At 42.2% G+C, this 22473-nt stretch overlaps 1 protein-coding gene across 14 annotated transcripts in view; it reads left to right on the forward strand.

Moving 5' to 3' along the window:
- Positions 1–22473, forward strand: part of Unc79 (unc-79 homolog, NALCN channel complex subunit) — a 232442-nt gene that overhangs the window by 149935 nt on the left and 60034 nt on the right. For 4 of the 14 annotated variants that reach the window (XM_021201628.2, XM_021201626.2, XM_029540666.1 and 1 more), the window contains 6 exons: positions 2843–3129; positions 6278–6460; positions 6781–6943; positions 9371–9520; positions 10169–11386; positions 19931–20038. In XM_021201628.2, the coding sequence (XP_021057287.1) occupies positions 2843–3129; positions 6278–6460; positions 6781–6943; positions 9371–9520; positions 10169–11386; positions 19931–20038 (2109 nt within the window). Of the gene's footprint in view, positions 1–2842; positions 3130–6277; positions 6461–6780; positions 6944–9370; positions 9521–10168; positions 11387–19915; positions 20039–22473 lie in introns of all 14 variants that reach the window. The other 10 variants (XM_021201627.2, XM_029540675.1, XM_021201629.2 and 7 more) reach the window with 6 other exon arrangements.

Genomic DNA, 22473 nt, shown 5'->3' on the forward strand with positions numbered 1-22473 from the left:
AAAATCAAACTTTTAGACATACATCACTATGGTTAAGGAAGATAAAGGAACCACATAGACTAGAACTAATGGCCGTTCTAACCATGCCTTAGGAGAATGTTCTAAGGGTATTTAGTTTCGAGATGAAATTTTTACATCTTTTATAGATAATTAAAGTAGTAGTAAGTAACAGTTCATCCAGTTGGACAGCTCATTTTTCATAGGGCTTTGATGGGGGCCACTTTTCCTTAGGAAGGGTCTATTTGTCATAAGCCCACTCTATTCTAATAGAAAATGACGAGCTAAATGCAGACTTGTAATGTCCAGGGTGGGAGGAGCAGATTATTGGAGTAAGAACCAGTGTTTTACTTTATGCACAAGGATCAGTGCATTTAATGGCTTGTTGGCTTCTTGACTGTTGAGGGAATGCAGACTAAAAGCAGCGAGCGTCAGTCACTGTGAAAGGAGGCCACGTAAGACATGACATTCAGCCATCAGGGAAATATGATTTGCTGAGAATTTTAAAAAATATGTGCCTCTTGTAGTGGGGAGGAGAGCCTTGAAATAGTTCAGATGAAGTTAGATTAGTTGTTTTTCTCACCTGTGACTTGAGACAGAGTGAAGTGAAGGCAGGGCTCTCTCTGTTCTGAGATCCCTAGCTCATTAGGACAGAAATCAAAGTAGTTTTAAACCATTTCCACATCCGTTTAGGAGTCAGGCTTCGCTAGAAGGAGGAGATCAAAAGTGGGTTATTTTTTTTAAAGTATGCTTTTTATGTGTGTGCAAGCCTGCTTGTCTGTGTGTGCATCACATGCATGCAGGTGCTGCAGAGGCCAGAGGAGGGATTTGATGTCACAGGTAGGTGACTGTGAACTGCCTGGTGTGGGTGATGGGAACTGAACCCTTATCCTCTACAAGATCAGCAAGTGCTCTTAAATGATGAGCCAAGTCCCTGTGCCCCCAAAGAGACATTTTTAAATGGTTTAATATATATATATGTATGTGTTGTTTTCAGAGATTTACATGAGAATTGCTTTTGATCAAATCTTATAAATATCCAGTTTAGAGTTAATATGGGATGATGTTGGAGATTGCCGGTCTTTCACCGAAATAGGTTGTTCCACATAAATTGATTTGTGATAAATGCCTCTGTGTAATGATGCTTATGGGCCACTTATGTGAGAAACAAAATCTTAGGTGCTTTAAACATGATTTTAGTGGGAAAAATATCTAAGGCATGTTGCATGTCTGTGCATTGCATGTATGAATATTGCATGCATGCAGTATGCATGCCTTCATGGACAGACACCTAAGACAGGAAATGTTAATATCTCGGGCCCATAATGACAAGTGTCAGAAGCCCCCCCCCTCCCGTATTAGAGGACCTTAGGTTTAGCTGCTTCTGCCTCCTCTTTACTTGTTAACCGGCTCCTCCTCGTATATCACTGGTGGGCAGGTCAAAACCCTTCTGATGACCTGAGAAAGCAGCTAACCAGGCTTCTGCCTTCTAGGCGGGCTGTGTTGAAGTATGGCAGCTAACTGTGGATTGGGTTTTATTTTATGCCTCCGTCCCCATCCCGGAAGGAAGTGGTCGTTAGTCAGCTCAGTTCTTCACTATAAGGAAACATTTCTTCTATCTTGCTTCTCTTCATGGGGTCCTTACAAATTGGAATTTTTCCAGACTAACTGAGCCATTAGTGGTGCTAAATTGTTCCCTGGATCTCTGCTGCATCTTTTTTTTTTTTTTTTTTTTTTTCCGTAGCTATAACAGATGCAACCAAGGCTGGACTTGTGAAAGCTTGTACCCAATGCTTGTCCTCACACAGCAGCATTTTTTTTTTTCTCATATGAAGACATGAGGATGCTGGTGTCCAGCTCTAACCTATGACACAGAAACTTACATTCAATTCTAATTTAGAAATTCTCATGTTGTTTGTTAGAAGCACAGGGTTCCAAAGTGCTTTGACTAAACCCCAAAGCAAATAAATACTGGAGAAGTAAGAAGACTCACCGAACCTGACCACGGAGCGGAGGGGGGTGGGGCAGGCTAGAAGGCTGGGGCCACTCAGCTACAATCAACAGCTGAAGAGGAAGCAAAAGAACTAGGCTGCTTTTTCTTCCATGTGAACCCTCAGCTCATCTTCATGTGCTGTTTTTTTTTTTTTTAATTTTTACTTATTTTTATTTTTTAATGTATTTGAGAGCTCTTGTCTCTCTCTGTGTCTTTCCTTCCCCGTTGTGTCTCTCATTACATACTGCAGGGCTTATCATTGGCCATTTATAATTCAGACAGTACTCGAGGCTGAATCTCTCAGCATTTGGAAAAAAAATATTTTTTTGCCTCAGCTGACTCATGAACATAATTGAATTGAGACAATAATTTAAATAAATTTAATAAAAATCCCCCAGCAGATCCTTTTATACTTAGTGAAATTTAGCATCTGGGGTTGATCTTCCAAGCATATGGTCTACACTGGGCCGAGTGTTATTTGTCTTGATCCCTGAGGGTACAACTTTGCACAATCGTATTAAGAATTGCTGAGTGCAACGTTTGTTAGGTGTTTGTCTGACCCTCCGAGGACAGAGTTGCTGTATATATAGTTCCTCAGTTTTATTCCAGGCCTGTCTCTCGTGAGGAACTTGGTTACTTAGTAAATGATGGAGCCAGCAGCTTCTGTTCCAGGAATGACACTTTGCTGAGGAGTAACATTGTGTCTGTAAGTTTCTCATCTAGAACAGACCTTTAACTAAGTGGTAGAAGTGGAAAGAAAGGATGGTGGTTTGTCCATGTCAGGTGCTGACTTAGTGTGAACGTGCTTGAGGGAATTCGGCTGCATACTGATTGTGTTTCTTACACTGACAGGACAACAGTCTCCAGAAAACGACAACACCATCAAGGACCTGCTCCCAGAGGATGCTGGCATTGATCACCAGACCGTCCACCAGCTGATCACAGTGCTCATGAAGTTCATGACCAGGGATGAAAGCAGTGCGGAGTCAGACATCAGCAGCGCAAAGGCCTTCAACACAGTCAAGAGGCACCTCTACGTTTTACTTGGCTATGACCAGCAGGAAGGATGCTTCATGATTGCACCCCAAAAAATGCGCCTGTCAACATGCTTTAATGCGTTTATTGCAGGAATTGCCCAAGTAAGTGTAATAATGCTTTCAGGAGTCCTGTATCGGTTTTTGATGGAAACAAGACGTCCCGTTCCATTTAGATAATGTTGAGTATAAAATTTGTTCAAATTACTTACTAAAGCAGGGGTCTTTGAAGGAGAATATAAAGAAGGAGGAGGGATTAATAACTTTGTATTATAAAGGAAATATTTGTAAGATATACACAACACAACACTGAATCACTGGAAGTGTACAATGGCCATAAGATAGCTCAGCCAATGTGATGCCCATGGAACAAGCATAGGAACCCGAGTTCAGGTCCTCAGTGCCCAGCAAGAAGGACAGACATGGTAGTGTGTAACTATAACTCTGGTGCTGGGGCAGTGGAGACAGAGAAGTGCCTGGAGTTCACTGACTAGCCAGCCTAGCTAATTGGTGTGCCCCACATTCAATGAGAGACACTGTCTAAAAGAATAAGGTGGAGAGGGGCCCAGGAAAATACCTGATATTGTTTGTGACCTAGTTCTATATACATTTTCACATGCATGTATGATTGTGAACACATGTGTAAGTACATGCTTGCTCACAAACACATATACACATATGCCCCATGCACTCATACATATAGAAAATGTTCACAAATGTGTACATACAGAGAGAACTCCCAAACACGTACACATATAAACTCCATTTACTTACACACAAATACACACAGAACTCACAAGCACATACATACACCCAATGTAGTTTTTCACACACAAAAGGACAAACACACACACATACAGACATAAAAATGTGCATAACACACCTCATGCACTCTCACACACAGACTTTTAAGAACAGTCTTATTATTATGCAGTTATTACCACTATCCATCTCTTAAAACTCTGCCCAGTAAACAATGAGAGGTCAAAGTGTTTTTTGTTTGTTTGAGTGGGATCCTGTTTAACATTGGACCCTCTTTGGCCCCAGATGGAAAGACCCGAGTTAAGATACATTGTTTCCCGCTGCACTAGCACCCCCAGCTTCTCTGCGTTTATGTGCTCCTTCTGTGAACTCTATTATGAGCCTTGGCAGATGTCACCTGCATTCTTTTTAGGCCAGTGATGAGCGCTCACATTGCTCCGGACTCCTCACTACCCCAGTTAGTAATTCAGCTCAGCAATAAACACCCTCGGGTGTACCTTAGCGACACACTGATCCATGCTTTTGGATGTGAGTCACAGAGGAGGATTACTGGATCCTGGGCTCCATGTGTGTCTAATTAGACCAGTGGTACACATCTCACACTCTTGATTTGCTGCAGCAGTTTGCAAAGGTGTAGAAAGACATGCGCAGAGCTCAGTTTTTCACCATGGTCATCAGTTTATGTCCATATGCATTTTCTGCTTGTTTTCTCATGGGTGTGTGTGTGTGTGTGTGTGTGTGTGTGTGTGTGTGTGTGTGTATGTGTGTGTTACAGTTAACACTCTGCATGCATCTCCATCAGCATTTGCCTCGTGAAAGGGACTCAGCAGGCAGCAGGCATTACCAGTTTCTCCAAAGACTGTAATATAGTGAACTAGAACAAGCAAAGCAGGAGTAACCTGCAGACAGCTGCCCTTGCTAAGGCAGAAAGCTGGATATGGGTCATTCTACAAAACAAGCACCTCCCTTCCCCCCTTTGTCCCCTCTCTGAGTCTACACCACGTATGTTTACTTTAGACTTTTTACTTTTTAGAATTAAAAAGTATAAAATACTCCTCATGAATCTGTGTCACATATATACATGCCCACGTGTATTTACACACACATTTGTAACTAGCTATATTTTTTAAAGCTAATTTTAACAACTTTCTTGCATTCATTTTTTAAAATTTTTTTGTGTGCTATAACATACATGTGAGGCCAAAGGACAACTTGTAGATCGATTCTCTCATTCTACCACATGGTTTCCAAGGATACAACTCAAGTTATCAAGTTATCAGGCTTGACAGCAAGTACCTAACCAAATGAGCCATCCCACTGTCCCGACACATTTTTAAAATAATAAAACTGTATAGCCAGGAGTGGTGGCGCACGCCTTTAATCCCAGTACTTGGGAAGCAGAGGCAGGTGGATCTCTGACTTTGAGCCAGCCTGGTCTACAGAGTGAGTTCCAGGACAGCCAGGGCTACACAGAGAAAAACCTGTCTCAAAAAAAAAAGAAAGAAAGAAAGAAAGAAAGAAAGAAAGAAAGAAAGAAAGAAAGAAAGAAAGAAAGAAAACAAAAACAAAATGTTACAACCCACCCCCCCAACAACAAAACCAACCAAACCTTGCAATCCCAGCACTTAGAAGGCAAAAATAGGAAGATAATGAAGTATAGGCTAGCCTGGGCTACATGAGACCTGTCTCATTTTTTTAAATATAATATTATATATACTGATATACACATAACTTTAAAAACTGTGACCTAGTTCTATACACATTTTCACATGCATGTATGATTGTGAGCACATGTGTAAATACATGCTTGCTCACAAACACATATACACATATGCCCCATGCACTCATACATATAGAAAATGTTCACAAATGTGTACATACAGAGGTCTGTTTCAGCCTTCCAAGTTTTAGGATTGCAGGCATCAACCACCATGCCTGGCACAAATAACATTTAACTAATTATTTAACGTGGAGATAATTTTCTATTTGACACACAAAGCCACGCTGACTGTCTTTATACAAACATTTAGGAACCCTGGTCTGATTACTCCTTCCAATTCATTTAGCTTCTGTGATACAGGATATATACTTTTTTTCTTAGTTTTGAATGTATTTTGCTAAGATGCTATTCTAGAAAATTCTACAACTTTCTGCTCTTGTCCGATTTGTCCAAACAATCTTGTTGCTCTTGATGGTTAACACAAGGATTTCTTTTCATCCAGACTAGCTTAGTCAAAGTTAGCTGTTGTAATAGGTATTTTAGTAGATACAATTTGACTTTTAACACATAATAAAGTAAGTAGGTAATTAGATTAAAACTATCAATTTGTAAGCATTGCGATTTATCGTGAGGTTCCCTTTCATGTATACTGTCTATTAATACTGATATTTTGTGAGGTGCCTCTGTGTGCTATGATGGCTCAATTTTTTTTCCCTTTTACTTCTGGAGATTTATAGTTTTCTTTCAGTTACTAATATTCTTCTATTTCAGGTTATGGACTATAACATTAACTTGGGCAAACACCTTCTCCCCCTCGTGGTTCAGGTGCTCAAATACTGCTCTTGTCCTCAACTCCGGCATTATTTCCAACAGCCACCTCGCTGCTCCCTCTGGTCCCTAAAGCCTCACATCAGGCAGATGTGGTTGAAGGCCTTGCTCGTCATCCTTTACAAGGTGAGTGGCTGTGCTCCCTCTGCTGAGATGGAAGGCTCTCTTAGGGAGTCCAGTGCTAGGTGAACACCCAGCAGATAAGGATTCCATGGGATGAAAGCTTAAGGCATCGCTGCCATCTAGCCCGAGTTGCAGTCAGTGGTCTGGTACAAGGAGAGACAGGGAACCCTATATAACAAAGTGTGGTTCGAAGCCATGTTGTTACTTTTGTGTGCGTTTTTTTTTTCTAGTACATGGGAGATATGAGACTAGCCATCCAGTAAGATGAGCGAGGAAACGTATCCTTTGAAATAACCACTTGTATTTTCTTCCCCCTTGCACAGTATCCGTACAGAGACTGTGATGTCAGCAAGACCCTGCTGCACCTGATTCACATAACAGTCAATACACTCAATGCGCAGTACCATAGCTGCAAGCCCCACGCCGCGGCGGGACCTCTGTACACTGACAGCAGCAACATAAGCAGATACAGCGAGAAGGAAAAAGGTACTTCCCAGGACAGATTTCTGTCCAGAACTTAGCTGGGATATGCAATGTACATCCGGACAGCAGTTTTTATGTTTTCTAAGGAGGGTGAGGAACACCCCATATATTCTTATGAAGAATCCCATCAGACACTCAAACAGTCCCTTTCCTATTTGGTTAATTTTTCAACTCTCAGGAATGCTGCTTTCCCTTTTCAACTGAGTGCGTGCAGAAGTCCAAAATAATAATAATAATAATAATAATAATAATAATAATAATAGTAGTAGTAGTAGTAGTAGTAGTAATGCTATTTTCTGGCGTTTGATTGGAAAGCTTTTAGAGCCTCCTATTGCACGCTGGGAACATCTTGCCTTCGGGCTGTGATCTGCCTGGGTAGGCAGTCTGGGTCTCTAGTTTGCCCTTGAACTTTGTGCTCTCAGATTTTGAATTCAGTCTCAGTTTCCTGAAGTGCCTTCCCAAAGCTCATTATTCAGTAAGGAGTGATTAAAAGGCGCTGGAGACGAAGGACTTCTGGTGTATCAGTTTAAGTCTTTGTCACTGTTGATGCTTTTCCTCAAAGGCAATGCTAGGATGGGATGCTAAATTGGGTGAAGGCCCAGGGGAAAGATGAAAAACCAAGGTTTGTATCTTGACACATGTCACAGCGTAACTAGAATTATAAGCGGTGACATCATCGAATCTAATCCTGGGAGAGAACCAAGTGTCTGATGACCTTGCGGTATGAGAACAGTGAGCAGTCAGAACTGGGGGTGGGGGAGGGCAGGAAGGAGCTGGGCTAGTGGCCAGTAATCCACTGTTTGTTGCCAAGAGGTCTGAGGTGCCGGGTTCGGGTTCGCTTCAGATAAAGCTGAGGACTGGCTAGGACTCTGGTACCAATCAGATTCTCCTTGAAGAGCACGCTGCTTGTCATCTGAGGTCTCTGGAAAATTCCTTAAATTCATTTATGCTATGGGCATTTTCTGTGTGCTCAGCGTTCGGGCAAGCCAACCCCAGGTGACTTCCTGGGTGGGAAGGGACAGCTTCTTGTCCTTTCGTTTTTTATCATGGAAAAGAGTACAATTATTCCAAAGCTATGAAATGCAAGTCACAATTGCTATTTACTTAGGAAACTAGTTTTCAAAAGAGATTTTTTTTTTCCTAAAAAAAGAAATAAAGTGGGTCATTTTGATGCATTTCCCCAGAAACATGGGAACTTGATGGAATGTCTCATCTTTGTATAAGTTCACACAGAGCTTTGTATCCATTTGACTGTTAATGTTTTTTTCTTTTTATTTGATTTAAAAGATTTCTATGGTCCCATCAACTAAAGTTTAATGCTTCAGGGTCCATTCACTGTAAAACTCCTGTGTGTTAGAAGAGAATTGGTCTTTAAACTTTAGGACTGACCCTTCCCTAAACTCAAGAAATCTAAACTCAGTATTGTCATCACCTTTGGGTTACATCTTGTCACATGTGGGTATCCCTAAAGCTGAGACATTACTGTCTCAGAGATGCGGGATGCCTATAGGGGGTAATTCCATTTACGTGCACGTCTCTGCTCTCTCTCCCACTGCCCATATGCGCTCTGTTCTTTCAAAAGGATGAGAGCGGACACTTTGGGAAGAAAATGTTAGGGTTTGTGGCATGATGGATCTTGCTTCATTTACATGTTACTTGGATTATTTTTACCTAAAAGCAGCCATGTAGGGATAGAAGAAGGGATCTCTAGGCAAGCTTAGTAGACCTCAAGCAACCAAACGGTCTGTGGAGCCCAGGCTCACCAGAGCCAAAGGTTGTTTCCCTAGGATCCATAAAAATCTATTGCAGATAGGCAGTAAACGCCACAGAGGAGAGTCTTCTAATAGGAAGAAATGTGATTTTTCTGTTTTATTTTTCCTTCGTTTACTCTTTCAGTCCATAATCATCTGTGGAGTTTCTGAAATGACAAGTGGCTTTTCTAAGCTTTTTCTGTGTGTTGTGTGTTTCATTACCAAATGTAGAGTACAGTATTTTGCATTCACGAAGCATAAGGTGCATGTACTGTTAGGCTGTGTCTATGCCAGTTCCCAGATCGCAAGAAGGCATATGTATATTTTAGAAAGGTCAAGAACCACTCCTGATAATGTTCTCTTTGTCAAATTAGCCTGAAAACAGCAGGCAAGTTTAAGCAGTGTCCAGACTCCTGGATGAAGTGCTGGCGTCTGTGTAATACTTTGCTTTTAAGTGTAATGGGCACACTCCCCAGGGAAGGCTCTCGCGGGCCACCAAGATGCTTCTCACAGTGCTGCCCACCATCGTTGAGAAGGTGACGGGCTGCTTTGTAACAGGCTCTGCTGGTGCAGCAAGCACATTGACCATTCCAGAATGCTTTCACTGAATGCTCGTGTAGACACAGCCTAAGAGAGAGTAACCTCCTCAGTGTAATTTTGACTTTCTCTCCCCAATTAGAAGAAGATAGTGTTTTTGATGAATCTGATATTCATGATACACCTACTGGACCCTGCAATAAAGAGTCTCAAACTTTTTTTGCAAGATTGAAAAGGATAGGCGGCAGCAGGATGGTGAAAGGCCAGCCAGTTGGGATGAATGTGCAGAGAAGTATGACCTTTTCCTCTTAGTAGTTTCATGCAGAAATGTTGTACTCTACTGTTTGTTTGGGGTGAAATCTTAATTTTATTATGTTACTACACATTTTGATATTGTTGATTTTTATATATATGTATGCACGAGCAGTATATATATATACATACATTTATATATATACACGCGAGTTGACAGACACGTCATTAATGTCATGATTGTCTTCAAGGGCCATTGCTTGGTTTGATTTGTTGCGAAATGTTTGCTTCTCTTCCACACAATTTGAATACACGTTCTTAGATCTGCCTCAGCCAAAAATAAATAAATAAATAAATAAAACATAAAAAAATTAAACAAAACACCCAAAACCAAAACAAAAGAACCCTCCTCTAATGTCTAATGAAGTATCAGAGCTGAGGAGCCTCCTCAAAGCTTGATTTTTGGAAATTCGATCTTAAAGCATTACTTGGGCTTCTTTTGTACCCAAGTTTCCCAGTTTTTGAAATCAGAATGAATCTTACAAAAAACATGGCCAGAAAGTCAGTTTTCCCTTCTGGTAGAGCTGGGTTTATAATTATGAATTATGCCAATTGTGTGCCCAAATATGAGGGGAAAAATGATACACTCTCCAAGGGAAATAGTACTAGCTCTTTCTGTTTTAATCAGGTGAAATAGAACTGGCCGAATATAGAGAAACGGGTGCGTTGCAAGACAGCGTTCTACACTGTGTGAGAGAAGAAAGCATTCAGAAAAAAAAGCTACGCTCTTTTAAACAAAAATCTCTTGATATAGGGAATGCAGACTCCCTCTTGTTTACGTTAGATGAGCATCGTAGGAAGTCCTGCATAGATCGGTGTGACATAGATAAGCCTCCTGCCCAAGCTGCTTATATCTCACAACGAAACGACCACCATGGACGTTCTAGACAGAATTCTGCTACGAGGCCGGACAATACTGAAATCCCCAAGAATCCAGGCACCGAAGGTTTTCAAGAAATTCGAAGGCCTGTGATACCAGAGGTTAGGTTGAACTGCATGGAGACATTTGAAGTGAGAGTTGATTCCCCAGGAAAGCCTGCTCCTAGGGAGGATTTAGATCTGATAGATCTGTCCTCAGACTCAACCTCTGGGCCAGAGAAACACTCTATACTGTCCACATCTGACAGCGACTCTCTGGTTTTTGAGCCTCTCCCACCTCTCAGAATAGTCGAAAGTGATGAAGAAGAAGAGATGATGAACCAAGGGAATAGCGGTCCCTTGGGTAACAATTCTGCCTCCTCCCCCTCCATCCCTAGCCAGCCCTCTGTCCTCAGCCTGAGCACAACCCCTCTTGTGCAGGTGAGTGTAGAGGATTGTTCCAAAGACTTTTCCTCCAAGGACTCAGGAAACCACCAGTCGGTGAGCAATGAAGATTCTACTATCGCAGCTCTGGATGATCTCACAGACTCGGAAGAGCTGTCAAAGTCAGAGGGGTTGAGAGAGTTTGCCTCTGGCAGTCCGCTAACGCTTAAGCAAAAACGAGACCTCCTTCAGAAGTCATCTGCCGTCCCTGAGATGTCAGTGGACTATAACCCCGAACCCGGCCCGGCTGAAGAAAAGCCAGGGCAGACGCCAACATCAGGGGCCAAAACTGTGCTCCTCAAAGTTCCCGAAGATGGTGAGAATCTTACAGAAAGCGAGAAGCCCAACACCAGTGCCGAGTCCGACACAGAACAGAACCCTGAGAGGAAGGTGGAGGAGGATGGAGCTGAGGAATCAGAATTTAAGATTCAGATCGTCCCCAGGCAGAGGAAACAAAGGAAGATTGCCGTCAGCGCTATCCAGAGAGAGTACCTTGACATCTCCTTCAACATCCTAGACAAACTGGGTGAACAGAAGGACCCAGGTAAGTCTGCATCTCTTCTTTCAGACCTTCAGGTTTGTGCATCTTACTTGGTAGGGTTTTGACACAAAATATACACCAAACTGGAAATCTTATAATGTCAGGGCTGACATTATAACTGCTCCATACCCACTCGGAATCCATTCTGCTCACCACAACATGCTGGATTCGGATGAGGCTGTACTGGCTCCATCATTCAGATGAGGCTGTACTGGCTCCATCATTCGGATGAGGCTGTACTGGCTCCATCATTGTTCTGTGTCTGTTGTTTCTAATTTTTACATCAACCTTGACTGTTCTGGGTAGTAAGAGGCTAATTGATACCTGGACATTTTAAAAATAAGTTTGGCCTTCCTAAACCAACAGAAGATATTAATTTTGCATTATTTTTATTTTCCTTTTTTCCCTCTCTTTCTTGTTATAATTTGCCTTTTGTTTCTGTGATAAAAACACTGCCCCAAAACAACTTGTGGGAGGAAAGGGTTTATTTTATCTTGTGCTTCCAGGTCATAATCCATCACTGAGGGAAGTTGGGGCAACCATTCAAGGTAGGAATCAGGAGGCAAGGCCTGAAGCAGAGACAATGGAGGGGCTTAGCTGAGGTACTGACTCATTCCCAGGCTTAGCAACCTTTCTTATCTCCGGTTGGCACTGCCCAGCATGGTCTGAGTCCTCATACATCAGTTAGTAATTAAGAACATGCCCTTACAGATGTGCCCACAGGCCAGTCTGATAGAGGCAATTCCTCAATTGGTACCTTCCCAGGTATGTATTATGAAGTTGGCAATCAAAATTAGACATCACATTCCTATTTATGGTATCGAACTATATAGTCCAAAGGCAGAGTAAATTAGCGTTTGTATAATCATTTAGGGGCCACAGAAGATTATATATACTGACCAAACATCAGAAACCCCAAGTTACCAGTTTCAATCTAGACCCGGATCCATAGACACCACCCGATGGATTTCCAGTCTCAAGTGACATTTCCTATGTTTTCTTAAATGTGGCTATCTGATAGTCACCTCATTCATAAAACCAGCCTCCTGTCGTGTTATAGGTGCTCCCTCCTTGTCTGAGTGATAATGGTGATTAAAGCTCTTGAGAAAAATGGAGTAGGCTAGCTACAGTTATTTCAGTAGAAACCATTAAGAACTGGCAAAGACCTTGAAGGTGCCCTAGAATCCAGCCTGTGGAATTTGAGGCTTCTGTCCACTTCAAAGGAGCTACTTGGAAAGATAATCAGACTTCTTTATTTGCATCAACACTTGTAGGGGTTTCTATCTCTTCTTTAGTCCTGGGATTCAATAAACAGTTTGCCCCAAAGACACTGTAAAAACCTATCAAGTGAGCATCAGTGTCTTTGGAAAGGGTCATGTGCTAGCCAGTTACAGATGGTGCCCTGCCTTATCAGGAATATTTGACCAGCTAAGAAGGTTTTGAGGGAAATGTGGACATTTTATCTTATTTGTAGTCAGGAAAATTGCTGCACTTAAGGACAGAATTGGCTCAGAAACTATATAGGTCTAGGATAGGAGTGTAAGGAATAAGGTGTGCATGGTAAACATTTATGATAAATAGGCTGTATGTAGGTCATAAGACATACTACTATATGCATATGTTTTATCTTCTTTATTTATCCTTGTTTTTAATTGTTCCCAAAGATACCAGGGGAAAACCGTGTGTGTGTGTGTGTGTGTGTGTGTGTGTGTGTGTTTATAGTTATACATTTGATCCCAGAACAAGAGAAAACTATATGAAGATGGTAGATGGCTGTCTCAATTTTTTATAAGGTACATCACCCATCAGTTAGCTCTTTAGAACCCACTTTTCACAGGCATATTAATCTATCCCTTTCCCTATGGGGGGGCACTGGTAGGAGGATTCAATATTTAATCTAGGTTTTCCTGCTTCTACCAGCAGGAGCAAGAGAGGCCCAGACACCCACACTCCTGTATCCATTCAGACTGACAGCTTCACTTGCTAATTGCCGAGCAAATCGATCTCACCTCTCTGCTGGTGGCCGTCACTGTGCAAAGACTTATAAGCTGGGCTGCTCTTTAACTGCCCATAAGACCTTGTATACCTCCAGTTCCAAAAACATTCCCCATGCTACCTCCCTCTTCCATCCCAGACATCCACAGGTTCCTCGTCGCAAAACCCTTTATCTGTCTGTCTGTCTCTCTTGGTCTTTCTCTAATTTCCTAATGGGAGCTGGCTCTTCCCAAGGACACAGCTTTCCTGAAAGCCCATGTAACGTGACATGTGCCGCTGGGCTTGGGCCAGGGGTTAGGCGTTATCTTACTCACCATGGCCACCCTCAGGCCATTATTTCCTTACCTCTAAGATCCAAAGCTGCTGTCATTGACCATCAGACACACTGTCTCATTGCTCATTACTACTCCCTCGCTCTTTGATCCATCAACACATATGTCCCTGTCAACATTCTTACTGTTATAAGTGCTGTCTTCTGACACTCTGTCTTCCCAATTTTGTGAGCTGGCTTACTTCACTGCTTCCTGTTTACTTCACTGCTTCCTGTTTACTTCACTGCTTCCTGTTTACTTCACTGCTTCCTGTGTATAGATGAAATACAGCCAGCCGGCATCCTGTTGGCATCACCACGCAGTGCATTCCCCAGCATGGTGGACTTTATCTCCCTGGAACCATGGGGTTCAGGCACTCACTTCTCTAATCAACTACAACCTTCCCGTGATTTCAACTCTACCTACTGTTCTTTGATTAGCAGCTCTTCTCACTCTCCTGGCCAGCACTTACTGACCCTACTGTCTTTTTAGTATTTCCTACTTCATATCTTTCCTTTTCCCCTTAAGTTCAAGTCCACCAGTATTACTCATTCCTACCTGTATCCTTTGGGGCATTTCCTTTTTCAAATATGCTTTTTGTTTGATAAATACATCCCTCATGAAATCACACTCACCCTGCACTAATACCCGCTCCGTATGATGGATATGTTTAGATAAAAAAATGTATAATGTGGATCCTGTGATTTTAGAGTCACAGTGACAAACCTTAACCTGGAAGTTACCCACCAGTTCACAGTTCACTCTCCCACTTAACTATTTCATAGTACACAAAGGCATGCTTCCTCTCCGTTCCCTCCACCACCTCCTGCCTCCTCCCCTGCCATTTATATTTAAACATTTGGTTTCCGGTCAAATCCCAATTCTTTTATCTACCCTGTGATACAGGCATGTATCAATGATTTTTGCTTTTCAAGGACTTTTAACTTGAGCATGCAGACATAATCTTATTTTGCTCTTTATTTAAAAATAAAAAATACGCCTAAAGGCAGTGATTTGCTTTTAGGACTAGAACATTCATCATTAATAAAAGGTCTCTGTGTCATTATTCGGGAGAAGGTGATCCAAGAATGTCATGTTATATTTGGCACCCAACGTAGGACACCATTTATAACAGGACCATCTTGAACCCACCAGCCTCCAGAAATGACTGGGAGACCTTTTACTGTTATGAAAGCTTGGCCTCAGCTTGGCAGACTCTCAACTACCTCATCCTAGCAAACCCAACCATCTAGCTCTGTCCGGCCACATGGCTTGTTAAGTCTTCTCTGTACTAACACCTACTAACTTCCTCTACATCTGGCTGGCAGATCTTTCCATACCTGACTCCCAGAGTCTTATCTCTCCCTGGAAGTCCTGCATTTCCTCTCCTTCCTCAGCTGTTGGCCATTCAGTTCCTTATTAAACCAATCATAAGGTGTAGGGAGAAATGTTTACAAGAAATAATGCAGCTAAATGAATAACAATACCAAAGTCTGGTCTGCACTCAACTCTCTACTGGCAGAGAAATCAGTGTTTGAATAATTGAAAGAGCAATCTTTACACAGTGTACAAAAACATCCTCCTGACAGGTCCACAACCTCTCCAAACAGCCACCAGCTGGGGGCCAAGTGATCAGCTACACTAGCCAATTTGGAACATTTCTCATTCCAACCACCACAGGCAGTTCTTTTAATAATCACTCCTCTCTCCAGTTTTTTTTCCCGGATATTTTTTTCTTTCACCCTCTCCCCACTAGAACAACAAAACTGTATCTCCCAAGATCACCGAGGTACTCCATGGTACTAAATCCAATGGTCAGCTCTTGAAGCATCTCCTCTGGCATAGCTACAATATTTGACATAACTGATGAACCCTACCTCAAGTGGATACTGCATGCACCTGGTTTCCTTCCATTCAGTAATCACTACTTCTCTCTCCTGTTAGTTCTTCCTCATTTCCCAGAGGGAGTGCCATCCCCGGTTGTTTTCCCATCTCTAAGGTCACCACTCACTTTCTTGGTGATCTCATCTACTGAGACAACTGTCAGTTACTCATTGCTGGACTAAAGCTGTGTCACAAAAAAAAAACCCACCAGCATACAGCAGAAAGCTTTTATCTACTCCAAGGGTCTCAGTCATCTAGAGATGATCTAAGCTGAGGCAAGCTGGGATGGGTGCCCAGGCTCTGTTTCTCGTGCTTGACATCCTTCTCTGTGCTCCGTGAAATCTAGTACTATTGTTATTGTTATACAGCCAGAGAGCAAGCTCAATTATGTAAGCTCCAATCAAAGCTTAAGCCACTGGCCTGGCTTGCTTCATCTTGTTGTGATAAGACATTACCAAAATCAACTCGGGGAAGGAAAGGGTTTCTTCAGCTTTTAGTTCCAAGTCCCAATCCACTATTGGTGGAAGCTAGGGTAGGAACTGGAGCAGAATCCATGGAGGAATGCTGCTCATTGGCTTGCTCTCCTTCTGGCCCATGTTCAGCTAGATTTCGTATACAGCCTAAACCCACCTGCCTATGGATCTACCACCATAGTGGGCTGGGTCTTTGTATATCAATTAGCAATCAAGGAAATGCTCCACATGCATGCCTATAGGCCAGTCTTACCAAGGCAATTCTCCATCTGACGTTCTTTCATCCCAGGGGACACTTAGAATGCCTGCAAGCACATTGTAAGCAAAAGCAAATCACATGGTTGAATCAAAACCAAGGGGAAATAGGGTTTCCTCCTTAGTGGAGGGATGTCAGACCTATTCAGTGAAAAGAGTTGGCTCAAGGGAGTGGTAGGAACATGGAGTCTCATCTCTCACTCTGTATGGAACATAATCATACCATAAAATGACCTCTTGCTGTTCTTCAGAAATTATACGTTATATGAGCATCATTAGTTCTATCTGGCAATTTTAATCTCCTTTAGATCTATCATATGCCATCTTTTTCTTATGTAACCCCCCCCCCATCTCTATAGTCACTGTTGGTGAGAGGGGTCAGTAATCCTTCCTGGCTTACCTGCTGCTGTCTCCTAAGTGATCACCTTCTGCCTTCTTTCATCACCTTCGTTTCTCAACACAGCAGCCAGCACAATCATTTATAATAGAATAATATAACCTTTTCTTTTTCTGGATTAAATCCTTCCTTCCAGGGACTTCCCACATCCCTTACAGTAAAGCTAAAGCTCTGAGCTCCTTGTCCTGTGTGCCCAGAAAGTTCTCCAGGCTCCCTGTCATTGTCCCCTCTCACTCTGTCTGTACTGTTCTCTCCTCTACTCCATGGGCCACAATGGCCTCTTCCCATTTCTTCATCCCGCCCTGCTCGCTCTTAGCCTAGGCCTTATACCTGCTGTTCTCTACGTTTTGAGTGGTCCAAGACCTATTTGTTGCACACTCTCACTTCTTTTAATTCTTTGATCCAACACCAGTCACTGACGACGACAACGACGATTACGATGACGACGAGGACCACCCTGAACCACCCTGCCCTGAGCTCTGCTCCCCCCTAATCCCAGCTGCCATGGTGGTTCTCATAATTATCCATGATCTCTCAACAAGTGATGATTTATTGACTCCTGCACATGTCTCCCCTCACCAAATCAAAGTCCCATGAAGGAGTAGATTTTGTCTTGTTTCCTGTTTCAATCCTAAGTGACTAAGAGAGGGCTGGAACAAATGACTAGAAGGGAAGTCACTGCAATTTCTACGTGTGACTCTGGAAGACTGCGTGCAGATGTGTTGAAAACAAGTGGATGGCTCTTTTTAAATATTTGCCTTAAATTGTATATAAATGAAGGTTTCAGAAGATGATTAAGAGCTGAGGAAAGTTTGCCTGGTTTAAGAATGTGGGCAGCCGAGCTCAGCAGTAACTGCCATCCTGTGCTGTTTCTTTAAGGTTGAAAATACATCAAAGATTTAAGTATGCATGCACACCCCAAGCCTTAAAGCCACAGTAATCTCTCAGTGGATTTTTGAAATTTAATTCCACTTTCCTCATTTTATATTATTGATGGGCCATAATCCATGTCTATAACACATAGAGGGGAGGTAAATATGAGCAGAAGTAGTTTTGTAACCTTCCTAATTTTGCATTTATAGAAAAACAATACCTAAAACATTTTGTCTTGATGACTAAAGTAGTTTCAAATGATTGCTCACCATGAAGAGCGTTTGGGAAACTTTACAGCAGTTACATTTTTCTACTTTTTTTGTTACCATGAAGATATTAGAGGGAGTTGCTGGAGCAATGGCTCAATGGTAAGAGTGAAAACTGTTCATATAGAGAACCTGAGTTTGGTTTGTAGCACCTACATCATGTGGCTCACAGCTGCCTGTAACTCCAGCTCCAGGGGATCCAGTACCCTCTTCTGGCTTCTGTGGGCACCTGTCCAAGCACGCACGTGTGAACACAAACACACATACACGCATGTATATATATATATATATATATATATATATATATATATATATATATATATATTTATGCATACATGCAAACATACATACACTTTAGAACTTTAGAATGTAAAAAAACCCCACAGAAGTTATTAGAAGCTATTAGTGATGATTAGACTCAATAAACTGTCTGCTAATCAAGAATGAGGAACCAAGTTTGGATAACTGGCACCCATGCAGAAGTCAAGCAAGGCAGTGCACACTGTCTGTGACCCTCTTGCTTGAGGGTTGGGGCAGGCCAGCGCATAGATAGACAGATCTCTCAACTCATTAGCCATCCAGCCTCACTGAATCCGAGTTCCAGAAAAAAAAAACAAGCACAGATTGATCAAGGAAGACTTAACATGAAGCTCTAGCATGTCTGCACACACTCACATGAACATGCACATACAGAACACACACAAGGTTACTAATATGGCAACCATATCTATCAGAAGACCTCTGGGAATGAAACGTAGATGGCCCAAAGCTATTGCCCCCGAGCTTTTGTCCCAGGCCCTGTTCTGAGATCTTTCATATCTGACGCCTTAGCATGTTTCATGGCTATCCAGTGTTGGGAGCAGCATACATTAATTATAAAATATAGTGGATTGATCTGTGGCAAGAAGAAGCAGTTTACATGATGAAAAGGACGAGATGGTTATACGTTTTAGTTTGAAGTCACGGAAACCCCTGTCAGCAAATCTGAGCCGCCAAGAGCCTCAGTGTGTTTGCTGTCCAGTGCCGCTCTAAAGAATGGTAGGTTTGACGTGACGATCCTTTCAGAATGTTTTAGAGGATACTCTGCAGTTACCCAGAACAGCGAGAGAGGGCTTATTTCCAATACTGATAGATTAATAGGACAATATTATATATTATATACCAAAAATACTTCCCGCCAGAGAGACATCTTTTCAATAGGAATGTTTGTGTTCCTCTAAAACACTTGTCAGTCTGTGGGTTGCAACCTCTTTGGAAGTCACATATCAGATATTTACATTACAATTCCTAACAGTAGCAAAATTACAGTTATGAAGTAGCAATGAAATACTTTTATGGTAGAGGGTCACCACACCATGAGGAACTGTACTAAAGGGTCGCAGCATTAGGAAGGTTGAGAACCATGTCTTGAAAGAAACTGAGACACTCACTTAGTATTTATATCATAGTGGACACAGGTCCTGCTCTTAAATTGTTCCCAGTTTAGTAATGTTTATAGGCAAATACGAAAATAGTAACATCATAGCTTGACGTATTTGGAAACCGTGAAGGGCAAATGCTCCATGAGAAGGTCACTGGATCAGTTTTCTTGGAAGGGAAACAGTCTTTGGATGTAAAATCTTCTGTTGAAGATGGAAACTAGGAATGAAAACTAGGAAACTTTCAGACAAAGTGGAGATAGGTGGATACATAAAGTAGGATACTGACCTATTGTTAGGTATCAGATAAAAAATGACAAAGAGAGAAGAGTGAAGAGCCTGGCTCAGAGCAGCAGCAGCAGCAGCAGCAGCAGGAGGAGGAGGAGGAAGAAGAGGAGGAGGAGGAGGAGGAGGAGGAGGAGGAGGTTTCCAGCATTGGCTTTGTAGCTGTGGGAGCGTCACTCTCTAGGCAACAGAGCTTCATGAGCAGAATGTGATGTAGAGTCAGTTATCTGCAGGATGTTGAAGCTGGCATACATGCCATCCCTCTAGGGCAATCAATAGAGGCAGAAAGTGTCTAACAATTGGAATGGGCATGGTAGACAAAAGACCCAAAAAGGTCCTTAAGTGCTTTGTCCCACTGTCCTTAACTTTAAACAGTATTTCCATTTGCAGATCCCTCTGCTAAAGGACTTTCAACGTTGGAAATGCCACGGGAATCTTCCTCTGCCCCTACGTTAGATGCAGGTGCCCCTGAAACAAGCAGTCACTCATCAATATCAAGTAAGTGCTCCTCAGTGGTGGCTCCTGTTGTCAACTCTGGGACGTCACCAATACATATTGCTTTCAATTTTGCTAACCCTCCTACTTAAACAAACAAACAAACAAACAAAAATCCTGACACATTAGTTTCCTCGACAATACAGTGCTGTGTAGTATATGACCTTCTGGAGGGCCTGCTTTCGTTCATACCTCAGAAGTCAGGTTAATCACATGGGCACTGATTGCCTAAGAACCCCAAATCAGTAAAAGATAAATACAGAATTTCATCAGTCAATGAAGTGAGCATCGTTACTTGTCTGAACACAGAACATAGAACTGGTCATGTGATGTGTGTAAGGATTTGTTCATGTCAGAAACTTGCCTGCGACTCATTGATTTAATCTCAACCACTTGTATCATGACCACAGCTTTATCTGAGTTATCCTAAAATAAATGCATCATGACCCTATAGGCTAAATCTTCTCCTTTTAGGCTGAAAACCAAAAATGGCCCAACGCATTGCAAAGTCTACTCGAGGCCAGTATTCTGAAACTTCCCTCTGCTATTGGGTGCTAGGTTTTGACTGTAAGAAGTTTGGGTTCCATCACTGTTCCCCCAGGGTGTCTACTTAGCTCAGTGGAATCAAGAGTTTTTTCCAGCAAGGGGAATTCTTGGAAGGAATCAGTGACACAGACGAAAGTGCATGTTTCCTGAAGCCTTTGTCTCATGTCCTGGGAAATGTGTGTTTCCTATGGATGCTGCCTGAAGGGTTAGTGAGTTTTCATTTGACCATTCTCTAAAAGGATAGTTCAAGAAGACACAGAGTGCATTGCAAACGCTGGACTGGCTGTATGGAGAGGAACCGTTGACAGCATCTATCCATTTGTGCATTCATTTATTCATTCATTCATTATGCCATGCGCATCTGGTGGGGGCCAGGCAACATGCTTCCCACTGGGATCAAGGAGGGGAAAGTGACCATAGATGCCATTTAGTTGGTTCTCCTACTGTATTAACATCATGATGAATGGTTCATACACCACATGATCTAGATCCAATCCTTACGTAAGTGCTGCATGGCAGATGGCGGGAAAAGGCTGAATGCTTGCCTAAAGACACAGAGCTACAGAGAGAGAGAGAGAGAGAGAGAGAGAGAGAGAGAGAGAGAGAGAGAGAGAGAGAGAGAGAGACTGATGTGCTTGACCTATGAGATTTTCAAGTTGATATTAATTCCACACTGTCTTTGAATAATTCTAAATCATTTATAAGACTGTAAAAATTATGATAGTTTCCAAGTAGCAGATATTTGGTCTTTGGTTACAAAATAGGATGGCTAGTTCTAAAGCTGTGTGTGTGTGTGTGTGTGTGTGTGTGTGTGTGTGTGTGTGTGTGTGTAAATATCATGAAGAATGTTTGATAACTTGACAAAAATCACAATAGCATGCTTTCTCTTCCTCATTTACATGAGAAGGAGAAAACAAAAAGAGACAGAATTCCCCCTTAGAACTCTAAGTAGCAGGATTTGGTCAGAATGGTTAAACGGCTGTAATTCCAGTGCTGAGCACGTGTGTCAGGAGGGTCAGGATGCCGGAGTCCTGACTGAGTCTGGCCTTTCTGCTGTGGATTTAGCATGTTAGTCCCCACCTTCCTGCTCTTACCATTCAAAGCATCATCGCGGAAGTTGGTGGCATGCTCTTGGAGGCATAATGCCAGAAAGCACATCCATTGGCCTTTTTCCTGTCTGGAATTCTGCTGTCTTCAAAAGCAGTTAGGAGGCTGGGGGTGTAGCTCAGTGGTAGAGCCCTTGCCTCGCATGCGTGAGGCTCTGGGTTCCATTCTCAGGACTGAAAAACAAAGCAAAACTAAGAAAGGGGAAAGAGTCTCCACACAAGAGGTTTTATACCCTTACTTTATTTTTAAAAAAATTTTAAATTCTTTAAAAGTTTTCTGGTTTTTAGCTAGGGGTGTAGTTCAACAGGAAGGTGGCTTGCCTAACATGGGCAAAGCCTTGGGTTCAAAACCCAGTACTGAAGAAAACAAAAATTCTGCTTTTGAACTTTACTTAAAAATTTTAAAATTTTTACCTAAAGCTCTACTTTTCAAGTGAGTTACAAACTTATAAAGTTTATCAGTCAATAAACAAATCAGTGACATTTAACATTCAGTTGATTGGCTATTTCCACAAAATCTAGTGAATATGGACTCCAAGACATACAAATCCCACCATGTTCCTTTCTTGATTGAACTGCCAGTTAATTGTTTTGTAACTAAACCTGGTATGATTACCGTACATCAAACCTCACGCTGGCCACACCAGAAGTGATGTTATGAATGATATCACTTCACTCCTAGATGTTCCTGTTACTGATCGTGACACCTCTGTACAGTGCCCAGGGTTGTCCTGGGGCTATCTAGTGGACGTTGGGCTCTGCATTCCTTTCCAGGGTGTACAGTTC

Source organism: Mus pahari, chromosome 7 (genome assembly GCF_900095145.1).
Source record: "Mus pahari chromosome 7, PAHARI_EIJ_v1.1, whole genome shotgun sequence".
Lineage (NCBI taxonomy): Eukaryota > Metazoa > Chordata > Mammalia > Rodentia > Muridae > Mus > Mus pahari.